The sequence below is a fragment of the Alligator sinensis genome, unplaced genomic scaffold (assembly GCF_000455745.1).
Source record: "Alligator sinensis unplaced genomic scaffold, ASM45574v1 scaffold1374_1, whole genome shotgun sequence".
NCBI classification, from domain to species: Eukaryota; Metazoa; Chordata; order Crocodylia; family Alligatoridae; genus Alligator; species Alligator sinensis.
In genome coordinates this window covers 13,511-28,572 of record NW_005843307.1, presented here as the reverse complement: position 1 = coordinate 28,572, position 15,062 = coordinate 13,511, and the positions used below count along the sequence as shown (strand labels likewise).

General features: G+C 44.2%; 1 protein-coding gene across 1 annotated transcript in view; it reads right to left on the bottom strand.

Moving 5' to 3' along the window:
- Nucleotides 1–2,181: 2,181 nt before the first annotated feature.
- The window catches only part of LOC102379327 (inactive pancreatic lipase-related protein 1), a 20,431-nt gene continuing 7,550 nt past the window's right edge, over nt 2,182–15,062 (bottom strand). Inside the window, exons 7-13 of the mRNA XM_006038306.2 lie at nt 10,759–10,878; nt 10,329–10,448; nt 8,817–8,935; nt 7,923–8,052; nt 6,785–6,896; nt 3,530–3,697; nt 2,182–2,301 (exon numbers count right to left, since the gene is read on the bottom strand). Of these exons, the coding sequence (XP_006038368.1) occupies nt 2,238–2,301; nt 3,530–3,697; nt 6,785–6,896; nt 7,923–8,052; nt 8,817–8,935; nt 10,329–10,448; nt 10,759–10,878 (833 nt within the window). The 3' untranslated portion in view covers nt 2,182–2,237. The remainder of the gene's footprint in view (nt 2,302–3,529; nt 3,698–6,784; nt 6,897–7,922; nt 8,053–8,816; nt 8,936–10,328; nt 10,449–10,758; nt 10,879–15,062) is intronic.

Below are 15,062 nucleotides of genomic sequence, written 5' to 3'. Positions count from 1 at the left end.
GCACAATCCAACTTAATATAGGATTTGGTGCACATGCAAGTCCTCACAGCTATTGCAGTTACTATGCTTTCGCCATCCACATTCAGTCCATGCTGGTGGATGCTTTGCCTCAGACTAAAGTAAGGAGGTTTATGCCACATTATGGCAACTCTAACCAGGCTCAGTGGTACCTCTGCAGCTTCAACAAATTGAATGAAGTCACATGGGAATACCTGAGGGCAAGGGTTACCCCCAGTCTGTCCTCTAACCCAACACAGACACTTCATGTCCATGAGCTTGTTGGGACATCACAGATAAACTCTATGGACGCGTCCAGACATGCAGGCATGTGAGGTTTGTGGTGCCACTGATCTCTTCCTGGCATCACAAACAACATGCATGAACGTTAAAACGTGCCCTGCGCTGCAAATTTGCAGTGCAGGGGAGGCGGGGGGTGCAAAATTTGCTACTGGGATTCCCCAGTAACAAAAAAAAAGCACCAGGAAAAATGTGGTGCAGAGTGCAGGAAAATAGCATGTGCCAGAAGAAACGGAGTCTTGGTCCTCCCGTGAGATGTCGGCCAACACATCTCTACTTCTCCATTTGTGCCCCTGGTGCTCCAGCACGCCAGGAGCCAGACGGAGCTGGGCAAGGGCAGGTTGCCCAAAGTGGGACAATGTGTCCCACAACAAAGCACACGTGCAGGGCCATGCACCGAAGCACAAAGCAGTGGCACAAATTAGTGCCACTAGTATTTGTGCCACTGCAAGCACATGTTCCTGCATGTCTGGACACAGCCTATGACTTTGGAGCTCATCTGTTAAAATGCTGACATGAGGCTTCTCCTATAAGAGGAAAATGGGACCAAATTAAGGGTCAGTTTGAACCTCTTGCTGCAGGTCCATGCGAGGAAGCAAGGCACACCCTTGCCTCAGTTGTTTTGTTGCAATTGCTACTTGTATCATGGGTAGCAGTGCAGGGACAAAAGCAATCTAGGGAGAGGGAACACGGAGCATAGAGAGAAAAGCACCTTCTCCTTCAGGGAAGGAATTTGGCAGGCCTTTGGCTTTACTGTTTCAGGGAAGTGGCCACTTCAGCTGAGCCAGCCCAGCAAAAATGTGGCCCTCTCTAGGTATGGCATGAGTGCAGATTTTTTTCCTTACTGCCACCTCCAGCACTAGATATGAGGGAAACGGGCAAAACAGAGAATGTGATTCTCTCGTTTGTTCTTGGACTGGTACAACTAGACTCTGCCTTTTCCTTGGGGATTGTGGCAAGGACCCAATTTAATCCTCTGTGTTTAAACGCAGACATACAAGCTCCTTTGGCTGGAGCTAAAATTGTCAGTAAGTATTGTGATAAAGGAAAAATAAAGAACCTTTTTTTCTCATTTTAAAGGGTCTATAGGTCTTAAAGGTCTCACAAAGATGTTGATAACTCTTCACCCAGGAGCTCTTTCTGTTTCTCTCTCTCTGTTTTGTGATATCAGAACTCTTCTTTCAACTTCCACCAAAGCAGGAGGCAATAGGATGCTCATGCTTTGCTTTCAGGATGCTCATGCTTTGCTCATGCTCATGCTTTCATCCCCAAAGGTGCTACCAACTGCCTGGGCAGTCTCTCAGGTGGGATGCAATTGTTCTGGGAATGGCGGAGGGTTCATTTGCATTTTTTCTGCTAGGCTGGAGAGCGTTAAAAGGGATTGTGCATTGATGGAAAGCAAAATCGTGAACTATTGTTGCAGTGAGGTTTGTGGCCTAGCATCCTCCCTTGTTAAGGGTTAAAAAAGCTATATGTGATGGTAACCGAAGTGGAAAGAGCAGTGGTTGATGTCTGGACTTTAAAACATAATTATCCTAGAGAAATGGGTTCTCGGTCTTTACGGTGGGTCTACTTCTGTATGTCTTTTGCATCCATAGAGAAACCTGGTTGTACCCAGGTTCTAAGGAAGGACTCAAAGTTGAAAGCCAATGGGGTGAGATAAGGGTAGGGATAGTCAAGAATCTCCTTTTCCTCATGATTTTATGGAGGGGTAGAAGGGAATTCCTTATATTCATGGACAAGAAGATGCTTGGCAAAGATGATCTGGGGCTGAGATTTTTCTGTTTGTTTGGATGGTGCTTTGCTACTCCTGGCTGCTAGAAGACACAAATAGTAAAAATTGTAATGCATCATCCCAGAATGATTGAGGGCCCCAGCATCTAGTGCATTTTTAGTTTTTATTGGCATTAACAGACAGCACTGACGTTTTTTGAATACTATCAGCAAGAAGTAAGGGTTTGCAGGACGTTCTCTCTCACAGTTTCGGTACCACAGAAATTAAATCTGAGGAGAAAAACATATATAAAAATACTTATAGTATGTCTTTTTTACAAAATTATACTAATGGGTCTCTAATACAAAGAAGCTAACCTAATTCCACATTTGACATAGCCACAATAGGACATTACTACATTTGACTAACAAGAAAATTCTTTGAGTTGCCAAATGTAAACCACAATTTCCTGTTACAACGTCGAGGACCTATGTTCATTCACACTGTTTGGCTTCTCTGGTTTGGTTGGACTAAATAACCTTTTGAGATGCCTTCTATTTTTCCATGATACTATGCCTTTAGCTATGTGACTTTAATGCTTTCTCTGATACATTTATTGTCCTTCCCCCATAATGTGCATCTCTATTCAGGGACCAGACAAATAACACAACACCATTGCTGGTCAACTGATTGACACTCTCTGCCTTCAAATGGTCTAATTCAAAGGACACCTTCAGATCAACAGCTGCCATGCTGTACACAGTGGTTTCCAACTTTTCCAGCACAAAGCCTGGCTGAGTGGGGTGCAGCCAGTATGCAGACTGGATACGCACGAGGCCAAGTTTTCAACCTGTGGTCTGCGGACCCCTGGGGGTCTGCAGACTATGGCTAAGGGCTCCACAAAGGCGGCTATGATTGATCAAAGCTTGTTAATACCCACACTTACAAGTCTGCACCCCCATTTGAAATGTTCAAAGGGGCCCACACCTCCGTTTGACATTTTGTAGGGGTCCGCAGATGAAAAAAAGATTAAAAACCACTGGTATCAACATTTCATTACCCAATAGACTGATGTTTGCAAACCAGACAAACATACATGGAGATTGCCTAAGCCATGATAAATCTGTTTTATCCAGTGCACAGAGGTTTTCACAGGAACTTTTCCCTTCTTGCAGCCAAACACCGAGCCATTTATAATACCTTCCTTGATGCTATGTAAGAAAAACAGTTCAAGTACCAGTAGCCTACTGTTGATCATTATCTAGTAAGGAAGGAAATTAAATTTTCCTGAGGTATTTTTTAATATTCTAAGTGCCTATTCTTGTCCTATTAACCCATGACCAATGTTGACTTTTAGATCTCCGAAATACATTCAAGACATACAAAAAAATAGAACTCTTGGTTCCAAAATGATACCTTTTATTATAGATTTTTTTGTATGTCTTTTTGTCTCAGACCAACACGGCTACCAAGTACACCCCTAAATACATTCAAGATTTTTATAATAAATATACATACACTTTTCCATTTTCTCCTTCTTGTACAGTGACCTTTGCGGCTCCCAGTCGAGGCAGAGTTGGATTTAGGATATTGTTGTTCCAAAGAAATTTAACCATAGTAACATTTTGAATGTTATTTGCTGCATCAATGAAGTTTGTGTAAGTGTTGCCTGGTTTGAGAGTGTCCCTTCAAAAAAAAAAAAAAAAGTATAAAAAACAGTGATGTCACCTGGGGTTTAATATTAATTGCCAGCACCGTTCAACTGCTTGTGTAGCTATAGCACCATGCTAATAACAAATAATGCTTTCAGTTTGTCAAATAATGAGACTCTTATTGTCCTGCTTTGCCCTCTATACATTCATGTATATGTTCATATAACTGAAGAATCCTTAACTATTTTCCAGTCTAGCTCTTTTGAAGCCACTGTATTCAGTAAAACTGCTGCCCAAATCCATACTCACCTGCTATATCCCTGGCCCTATAGCAAATGCCTCATTTACTCTGAAACCTGTATTTCTAGAGCAGAGGTCAGGTGTCTTTTAGCAATGACAGGCTGCTGCTTAGTGAACCAGAGGCTGGCAGGGGAGCCATGAATATCCCCCAAATCCCACCTGGTGCACTGCCAAAAAATGTGGCTCCAATCCCGTTGTCAAGCTCACCCCCACCTCCCCATGAGGGATGCTGCTGATGTGGGGAGAGGTGTCAGTGTGGCCAGTAGCCCGGAGGTTAATGGAGCCTGGGGTTTAATCCAGGCTGCAGGGAGCTCCCCGAATCATTGGTTCCAATCCCTTCCTGCACCAGATCCAGTCTCCTTGTTGGGCGGATCTGGCCTGTAGATCTGCCCGATCCCGCTTCTAGAGCACCCTGGTAAACTGCAGCGAGTCTAAATCTGGTGGCCACATCCTTCTCCATGGTAGCATAGGAAGAGTTTGAACCACCTGTTGCTCATACATTATAGCTTCAGTCCAGAGGCTGCCTTATTCTCATGCATGCTACAAAATGTAGGTGTGTTGAATGAATGTCAGGAGAGAGCCGTGGAGAAATCAAGCCTATACCATGGCTGAGTTTTTAAGGCAGATGGAGTCAGTGATCCAGCAAAGAAAAGAGAGGGTCAAGTTGCAACTGGGCAAAAAAAGCCTCTTCAATACTAGCCTGCCCCTCTTCCCCCACAATCAAAAACAACAAAATCTCCATGCATTTCTAAAAAAGCCAGCTCAATGAGCTTAGGAATTACAAGGGGGCTCATGCTAATATCTCTTATTTCTTTCAGGACACCTGAACTTTTCTCTGATTAGAGGTATTGGGCTCAATTCTGCCTTTTGCCATAGTGGCATAAATCTACAGTAATTCCATGTATCTAAGCAAGGAAGTCCATGAAGAAGCAGGATTTGGTTAGGCAGTTAAGGATGAAGGTGATGAGGTGAACAAGGTCAAGAAGGCGGTTCCAGGCGGAGAGAACAGCGTGAAAGTGGGTGTGGGAAAAAGATATGGAGAAAGACACTGAAATGGGTCAAAAATGTATATGGATTGCCCATCAAGTCAAATTTGCTTGCTAAGTGGTCTGTGTCAAAATCCGGCCTTCCCTCCAGCATCCCTGGAGAATCTAAATCCAGTCTAGCAGAATAAATAGCATAATGAAAATCACGTATAAAATCCCCACCACTAACTCTATTTCCCCTATTTCCATGGCAGCATAGCATATTATTAACTGGATCACATAAACTGTAATCCAGCCCTGACATACTTGTCCCACTACAACAAAAACAAACAGGATTATTAACTCGCAACACAGAAGCCAGCTCTCACTGCAGCAGAAAAACCACAATGGTCTGCAACGCATGGCTTTATGTGCAATGCACGATAGCTGGGGGTTTTCAAAAGAGTTTGCGGGATTTCAGTTGAATTTAAAATGGAGCTGGGTACCTCGGCTTTTGTGGAAAGTTCAGACCACATCTGTCAATGCAGCTGTTAATGGTCTTTTTGTAGCAGATGCACCCATATGCATACGTTCATATATCTGTATGGAAGTTTTACGTTATATAAAATGCTAAAAAGAATATGAAGGTTGCATAGTTGAGCCGTGCCATTTAGGACAGCCAAAGTTAAGGTTGTCTGTGCAACATTAATTTGGCCAGTTTGCATAGAAGGATTATGATAGTGTTCACAGTTATCTGTATTCCCCCTGCTCATGCCCTTTTCCTGCCTCTGCCTATCCAAATGTCTATCTGGCTCCTTGCAATCTTCCCCATCTGTTTCCCGGTGTACTGTCTTTATGCCCCTTACTCCGCTCATCTGTCTAAGCCACCCACTCTTTTGCACCGCTCCCATACTCTCCCCAGACCCAGTGCTTTCCTCACACTTCTGCATTAAAATCAAACAGTTTCCTTCTTTTCTCCACTATATGGAGATGACACAGGCCAAGTGCAGCTGTGACGGGCTGCAGCATGTGCAGGGCAGACAGTCTTTGAAGAATTTAGCTGCCAAACATTGATCAAACATATGCCAGCTGAGATCTTTTAGAGGCCCTAGCTTGGCCAAATTTGAATGAATTTGCCTGGGGATAGCAAATAGGCTTGCCCTTGATGCCATACTGATCCCTGCCAAATTTAAATTCCATTTTCTGAAATCTGGAAGCTTTCGAGTTTTTTTTTTTCGTTTTTTTTGGATGCATAAGAATGTGCTTAATATGGGCAGAACAATGTATATTATTCCATAGTCTTTAATGGCTGAACAGCTCCTTTAATGGCCGAACTATTAAACTTAAAACAGCTTGATGCAGTTTTGGGATATTTCTGGCCAAATGGTAAAGTCTGGCAAAGTTATGAGCATTGATATAGTTCTTATAATAGAAAATGTATGGCATGCAGCCTTAACTAGAGGCGGTACTGGTGGTACCATTTATGACAGGAATATAATGGAAAGATCACTTTAAAAACATGTGAAAAATAAAAGAGCAGAACTCCACTAGTGTAAGTCAGCTAACGTCTCTGAAATCAGTTTGGTTATACCAGATTTACATGGTGGACCTGAGATCAGAAGATAGCCACAGATGATGTATTCCTATTCTTATCGAAGACGAAAGGCTAAATTTTAGCTCTTTCTTCTTCTGGTATAAATCCAGAGTCAGTTCAGGTCCAGGTACTCTGGATTTGTACCGGCATACCTGAGAGCAGTATTTGGCCTATAAAACAAGTTGAAGAAAAACAATGAATTAAAAGTATTAAACTCTGATATGGTAGAATAGCATATTTTCCACAATAATACTGAACTTACTTGACAATTTCGTATTGCTTGGTGTTTCCTCCAGTTCCATACAAGGCAATATATGCAAGCCCTTTCACTTTACTCTTTCCAGATATTGTCACAGACACCTGAAACCTCCACCCTGCACAGTAGAAATAAAATGAATTAAATTGGATCCTTGCAGGGGGGAAAAAGGGACAATTTTTGGTTTTCTGTCATTATTCTGTAATGCAAGGGTGGGGGGGAAGATGCCTATCATTTCACTTTGAGCCCGCAATTATATCTAGACCTCATGGGAATGACTACAGAAAAGTACAGCTGAATGGCCTCATAGGATAACACTCAGAGCCTGATGTTCTAGTGCACTTCTTGTACTGTCATTTACAAGTGTACAAAATAGGTGTAAGGCACCAGCCAATCCGAATTCTCACATTGTGTCAGGTCTCCAGGTTGTATCTGTATTGGTGTAGTGGCAAAAGCAATCAGGACTCATGGTAGAGGTGATATCTTTTATTAGACCAACTAGATTTTTGCATTTTTCTTAATTTTTTTTTTCCAAAAAAATTAAAAAAAACCCAAACAAACTAGTTGTTCTAATAAAAGATATCACCTCTACCATGAATCCTGATTGCTTCAAATTGTGTGTTACACCCACAATGTGCATTGTATATACAGCTGTACAAATTCAGAGGCTTTTGCATTTCTTTGTAAAAAGAATAGTCCGTAACATGATAGAAAGGATGTAGGATGTGAGAGCAGTTCGTTCGGTTTGGGGTGGTATTGTAAGGAACTAGTCTGAAGAGTGTGGGCTGGTATTTTCCAGTCCGTAATCAGTACACACTAGGTTTTACCCTGTTTGAAAGCCAGCGGAGAAATTCCTTGTACTCAGGAGAACTTTTCATTGTCATACAACTGGCAGAGCTGGCTCTGCTCCCTCTTGCTCTAATCTCCTGAGGGGAAGGTGGAGTAGTTTTGGCGCTATATCAGGAGAAGGTATGGGCAGACTACCGAGGAAAATGGGCTTGGGGTGTGGAGCTCCACTGTCCCAGTCACCACCACTGGCAGGCACCTTGTCTGTTAAAACTGAATTAAGGAGAGAGGGAAACTGTTTAAATAACCTACCGGTTTATAAGTAAGCAAATAGAGAATAAAAGAAGTAAAGGCTTACGAGTAAAGTTTTTGGCCTCTCCAGTGTTCAGAAAAAATTTCTGGAACTGAGAACCAAGACTCCCCTTGTATTTATCTGCGTAATGACCCATGTTGGGGCATCCGTACTGGGGGCACGGGAAGCAGCTTTCCTAATGAAAACCAGTAGATCCATTAATCACAGCAATAGTTTAATAATCCCATTGTTTCTAAATCTCTGCAGCAACACGATTCAGATTAGCCCCAGTCTCTCTCCCTCTGGGTGCTTAGGAAAAGCTCATGCAACGTAGCTGAGTCCCCGAATGCCACCTCAGCAGATGATTTGTTGAAGCTGTGAAGCTGTGTGTATTATTATTCTGTATAGGAGGGCTTTGCTCCCTTCTGATTGTGATTGGGCCACACAGGGAGGTTGACAGAAGTGCTGCAGCTTTGGCTAACAGTGGGTTATGGATTATGCCTGGAGCTATGGGATAAGTGACTTTAGGCCATTTCTCACCTGTATGATGTCCTTGAGGCCATCTGCAGATGTTAAATGAGTGCGAACCGAACCCTGAGCCTTACATGGGTTGCTCTATTTTTCATCATTTGAAAATATCATATTTTAAAGTGATCTGGGAGGTATTACTGAGTTTCCTTCAGCACAACAAAGCAGAAGAGGAAGCTACGGAGGCAGCTCTAACCAAAGCCACCCAGGGCCCCCATGCTACTGCAGAACTAGGCTTAGCTGTGCCTTATCATACCACTTTCCCTCTTCATCCCACCCAAACCCAATCCTGGAGGAGGCCCTAACATGTCCACCTACCAGGCCTGAATTCCTGCTGTAGCCTATTTTTACTGAACTCTTGCTCTGCTACGGCTCAGAGAAGTGCCACTTATTGTAGCCTGACCCCTCTCCCAGGGAAGGAGAATGACTTACTGTCTCGAAAATATCATATGAAGCACAGGGGTATCCTAGAAATCCGTCTGGAAAGAGGATGCTGTCAGAATAATACTTGTAGCTTCGCAAGTGATTGCAGGCCACGAAGTCACGAGTTCCTGGAAGAAGCAGCTGCTGTTAAATGTGCCACTATGTGGTTATTGGGTGGCTACTTACGTTCTGTTAAACATCTGGATAAGGATGACGGCATTGCCCTGGTCATGTTGTCTGACAGATTCACTAATCCCACAGCACACTGCGACAATTCATGACATGCCAATGCTACAGTTTGAGCTTTAATTTTATCGTGGCTGCATTCATTGGTGTCAAGCACAGATTTATAACGCTTGCAAAAGCAGACTGTACAGTCCTGTCCCATGCTGGAGATCAGTTACTCATAAGAGTAGTCCCACTCTGAGGTGCTCTGCAGTTTTAAAGAAGGGTTGTTGTGTAACCAGGCCATTGTAGGCAGCACCTCACAGTGTTATAAAAGGAAACAAAATGGAAGGTGTCCAGTAGTGTCCTGCTTTCACACCAGATTCTTGGACTGGGACCAGTTTATACCGGCTAAGGAATTTGGGGCGGGGGGCAGGGGGCAGGGGGAAGAACTATTATTTTCAAATTGAGAAAAAAATATGATTTTTAACTGAATTTTTCTTTTAAAAAGGAGTCGTTCAATATAGCCGTGTGTATGCATGTGTGTGTGTGCATGCGTGTACATGTTTCAAGTCCCCATTACTGATCAGTAACTCAGAACATCCTATTGACTTCAGCAGGTATTTGGCCTGAGCAAAGACTGTAGAAACAGGCCAGTTATTGCAAATAATCATTTCACAGATTTGTATAGAGAAGAATCAGAGCCTTATGCTAGAAGCATCTTGAGGGAGGGAGCATGCCTTGTTTTTATTTTGTCAAGTGGGACTTAACTTCGTGGGACTACCAATACCGAGCGGTTCTGTCAATAAAGACTTTTGTTAAGAGTGTAAAAATAAGAATCTACACACTCTGTCATACTCCTGACTTTTTCAAACTGTCTAAGAATAGACGCACAATGACATCGTTTCAATGCAACCCGAACTGGTAACAGATAACTCCAACGTAGAAGCAAATGTAACTGTAGTAACCCCGGGTACAAAAACGATAGACAAAGGTTGCAGAATGGAACTAGAATTGACTGCGATTGCTCCACCCCACCCCGTGCAGCTGCTAGGTAACTACATCATAAAAACAAGCCTGACTTGTTGTTCAAGACATTTAAAGCTTTTGGCACTGCTTGAGCAATTTGTTTCTGCTGTCACATATGTCTCCCAGAAGCAAAGCCTTTGTGTTACTCTTTTTTTTTCCAGTCCCTGTACTAAAGTGAACATATTTGGACTGCACTGAAAACTGCGCAGCTGTAACTGTTGGCAAACGTAACAAAAATAATCAAAACCACCTAAAACAAGAAAACTTGGGTCAATTCAAACTGATGGTGACCTGCGCTAGAAATCATCATTTACTTCTTATAGTTACCTTCCCAGATTCCATCAATGTCTACAATCTGTGACACAGGATTCTTCTCACATCCTGGCATGTTTTCTCCTCCATTTGGATAAAAATCCATATGCCCGATAGCTTGGCCCATTCCAAAACCTGAAATATTTGCAACAGGTGTAAGCAAATTTTAATTTAATGCTGCATCAAATGCATGCGCATACACACTGGTATGCACCTACACAAAGCTATTGGTGTCTTTAGTATTATCTTTAGTACATCTTTAGTTCTGTCAATTGTAGGCTCTTTGTTGGCAGAAGCAGGTTTTTTCCCCCCCTCTGCGTTTACACAGGATCTAGCAGAATGGGGTCATGTTCAACGACTGTGGTGCATAGACGCCGCCACAATGCATATTCTTTTTATTCGTCCTACTATGTTGATAATAACAAACCTGCATTGGGAAACTCACCCAAATATGGAATCATAGGAGCCGAATCAGTATGAATAATGTCAACAAAGGTCGCATCACTCTTATCCAATCTGACTTCAATTGGAGTGCCTTGAAAGTAAGGCTCTGCAGGATCCAGTCCTTAAATAGATGTAGATGTGTAAATAAAGAAAGAAACATTGATGATACCACTTTCTATCAGGGAAACTACATATTTGTAGCTGTATATATACACATTTTTGTAGATATATGTATCTATAGTTGTTACATAATCACTGCTAAGCTTCTTTAATTTCAGAAGTAGAAGTTTAAGTAAATATATCTTCAGCCATAAAGACTGTATTAGTAACAACATGCGTCTTACAGTCTTATGCATATACAGGGTCTTCATAAAGTCCTTGCGCAGTTTTAAACTTTAATAACTTAGGTTGTGCACAAGGACTTTATGAAGACCCTGTCTTATAGATCTGTTACAAATAGCAGACACTCTGGAGCAGGACCACAGCTGGCAGAAATCAGAAGCTCTATTGACGTCAGTGGATTATGTACGTTGATTTACCCGAGAATATAACCTTGTTTATGCTTGAACTCCGGCACTGCAACACCAGTGGTTGTTTTAGGCCAAGATTTTTTTTTTCAAATGAAATGTTACTGAATGTTAGGCTGCTTCCTCCATATCTCCAATGGCCTACTTCTCAGAAATGCTTTAGGAGGAAGGGGGAGCTGTTGAGTGCCCAAGACGTCTGCAGATTGCCCCATCCAAATTATGGATTTGGGTGTTTAGCTTTCGGCACCTAGTTCTGATGCTGTGGCCTTTTCCTCCTGACACTACCAGAAAACAGAAACTGCTTTGCTTTTTCAATCACTGCAGCTATCCCTGGAGCTTCAAAACTCTTGTAAACTGCAAAGCATTTACTGTCTTGTGCTTATGTCTGATACTTTTCCTGGGCGGTAGCTTTGGTTTGGTTTTTAAATTGAAATTTGCAGACTATTAGTCCAAGGGTCACCAGGCCCAGACCCCTTGGGGAGATATAATAACTGAAAAGAGCTGAGTTAATAACATTTGAAATTGGCTTTGATGCAGGAGGAGTAGCCTCTCTGCCTGATGTACTTTACCCTTGGACTAGCCTGGACAATGAGTGAGGAGATCAAACAAAGAAGTTGTAAAATCTGCAGGTGCTGAACATGCTTGCAGAATAGACTGACGTGGCAAGCTAGGGGATACGTTGCTTGGATTTGGAGCCTGTTCTTAGGAAAACCCTGGTTCAGCTAATAAAGTCATATAATTTATATTTTGTAATAATTTTGAATATTTGTTTTTCATTGGGTTTATGTTTATCATTGGGTGTAATGGGTGAGTTCCTGCACGGATGGAGTTGGGTTTCTGCAGCCAGAAGCAGTTGTCTGTAATTATGCGAAGAGGCAACTTTGGCCTGCCAGCAGCTCCTAGAGAAAAAGCTTATTCCCAAAACAAGCCAAGTTCTCTTTAAGAAATTCTGGTTTTTTTATTTCATGTTTTGAGCCAAATCAGCCTAATAAGTTCTGAATTCGATCGACTGAGCAGAGTATAATCATTCACATCTGTGTGGCGCTACCACCAGCAAGATCCTACCTCCCAGACTCTTCAGCCTGGGACTTCAGATACTCCCAACTCCATGGCAGGCATCCTACAGGCAAGTCTCAAGCACAGAGGCCTTGGAGCTCAGATGCCCCCTAGGCTTGCTTGCCCCTAGCTAAAAGGCCAAAGGATCAAGCTAGTGGGAAAGCCCAAGAGCAATTTTCCCCTCACCATAAACTGTGGAGCCAAGATCCTCACATTTGGAGGCATTTGGAGACTTGCAGGGGTCAGCCTGCCTGCAGCGCACACCTTCGAACTACACCAAGTCATTCGAGGCCAAGGAGAAAGGTATCTCCCCTGCCAGGTAAGTAAATCCACCTGGACTGAAAAACACCTTGTGGTATCTCCCCTGCCAGGGAAAAAACTATGTCCCCACACACCTGCACATCTGCATATATCTCATGAGATAGCTATGAAAACGTTCCCCTGAGTGAGCTGGTAGGGGTGGGACCCCTTCGCCCAGCCTCTGACATTGCTTTTTGTCTGCTGTACAACAGAACAGTAGTGATTTGACTGCATTTCAGTCCTCCGGCCACCAATGGACTTCAGGGAGGGACAGTACCAGGATTTTATCCAAATGTCTCAATAGACCATTGGGCTGTTCCTGCAAGACATTGAGCTCTTGGGCCATGCTCTGGAAAGGCACTTATGTACATGCTTAACTATAAGCACTTGAGTGGCTCCATGGGAGTCAACAGAACAACTCCAATATCTTTAAGTTAAGCACATGCCTAAATGTTCGGCTGGGGAAGACAGGGAGCTTGGGTCTTGTAGGCCCATCCCTTGAAAGAGCTGTTTGGCCATCTTCTCTGTGCGCTGTAGTTGGCTTGTTTGTTTGTTTGTTTTAAATCCGAAGAAATTAAAGTCAGCGGAGACATAACACGTGTAAATGCATTTCCCAAAGATGAAGGGATTTATGTTAAACCCAGCAAACCAAGGAGATTAAAGGGTTACATCTGCAAGCTCGGCCTTCTGCCTTTGGTATGTCAGTTCCAATTCATCCTTTCCTGAAAAAGGATATTGGGCAGCAGAACCAAGCACAAAACAATTAACTGTGCTCACTCCTGCACTGCTTTTACCATGCTTTGGAGGGGCCTGCAAGCAGTGGGTGATCTTGAACACCAGATGTGCCCCTGCACCTGCACAACAAGCTGGGTTAATGAGGGACAGGGATGATAGGAAAGAAACTGCCAGGATAAGGAGTGTGGGAATTGCTATGTCAGGCCTCTTCTTTTACAATAGAATTGGGCAAATGGCTTAGAAAATCATCAGAACCATTAAAGCTGGCCCAGGTCAAGCCTGTTAAATGAACCGAGACTGTGGGACTTGGCACTCAGCTGCTTTAGTGACATCATAATATGCTTCAGTGTCACCGTGTTATAGTGTACCGAGCCAGAACAGCCCATGCTCCATGGGCCCATCCCTTGAGGTCAGGGGACAGGATAACTTCTGTATGGATAACTTCTGTAGGATAACTTCTGTATAGGAAAGATGCCATCCCTTTCCCCTGCCCCAGAGGTAAGGTTCAGGTCTGATCACTGCCCCATTAGCCAGCTATAGCAGCCTGGCCATTGCACACTGCATGTACGGGATTCCCAACGGCAGACTAAGTTGGTCTCAGGGATGCAAACCTCCATACCTTCTAGTGGCACTACTGATGAGGAAGGCCAGGAGGGTATCCTTGTGGAGTTTCCTGTTAATCAGGAGAGGATTACTTATTGCAGAAGGGAATAATCTGGCTCTGTTGGCAGTAGAGGGCTACAGTGCAGTGGGGCTGTTTTGATTCTGTCCTGTAAGGAGCGCTCACATACACCATATAGAAGATAGATAGATAGATAGATAGATAGTAGGGCTGTGTGAAATGGCACTGTTCCATTTTGCCTTCAGTTTCGACAGTTCGAAGGAACAGCTTTCCATTTCAAATTTCATTTCGATTCGAAACAGCTGTTCCGTTCCGTTCCATCGAAACTGAAAGGCTGTTTCAATGCTGTTTCGACGTTTTGCTGGGGGTGGGAAGTCAGTGCTAGATTGCACAGTGGGCGGGGAGTCAGCCCAGCTGAGTTGACCCCCCATTCCTGGCAATAGATTGGCAGGGGCGGGAGCAGAGAGTCAGCCCAGCTGGGCTCACTCCTTCCCCTGGCATGCTGTGATCAGGAGCGGGGGCAGAGAGTCAGCCCAACTGGCCTACTCCCACCCCGCCCTGCACTGAGATCAGGGGCGGGGGTGGAGAGTCAGTCCAACTGGGCTCACTCCCCCCCTCCACGCTGCAATCGGGTGCGGGGGCAGAGAGTCAGTCCAGCTCAGCTGACTCTCTGCCCTGCACCTGATCGCAGCGCAGGGGGTGGGGGGAGTGAGCTCAACTTGGCTGACTCTCTGCCCCACCCCTACTCCCACCCCGCCCTGCACTGAGATCAGGGGCGGGGGTGGAGAGTCAGTCCAACTGGGCTCACTCCCCCCCTCCACGCTGCAATCGGGTGCGGGGGCAGAGAGTCAGTCCAGCTCAGCTGACTCTCTGCCCTGCACCTGATCGCAGCGCAGGGGGTGGGGGGAGTGAGCTCAACTTGGCTGACTCTCTGCCCCACCCCGCTGGATCGCAGTGCCCCCTGCCAGATTGCAGCACTGGGGTGGGGAACTGAGCCCAGGCTCAGTTCCCTTCCCTTGAGCTGTTATCGGCTTCTGGAAGCAGGAGATGGGGAGAGCCAGGGCT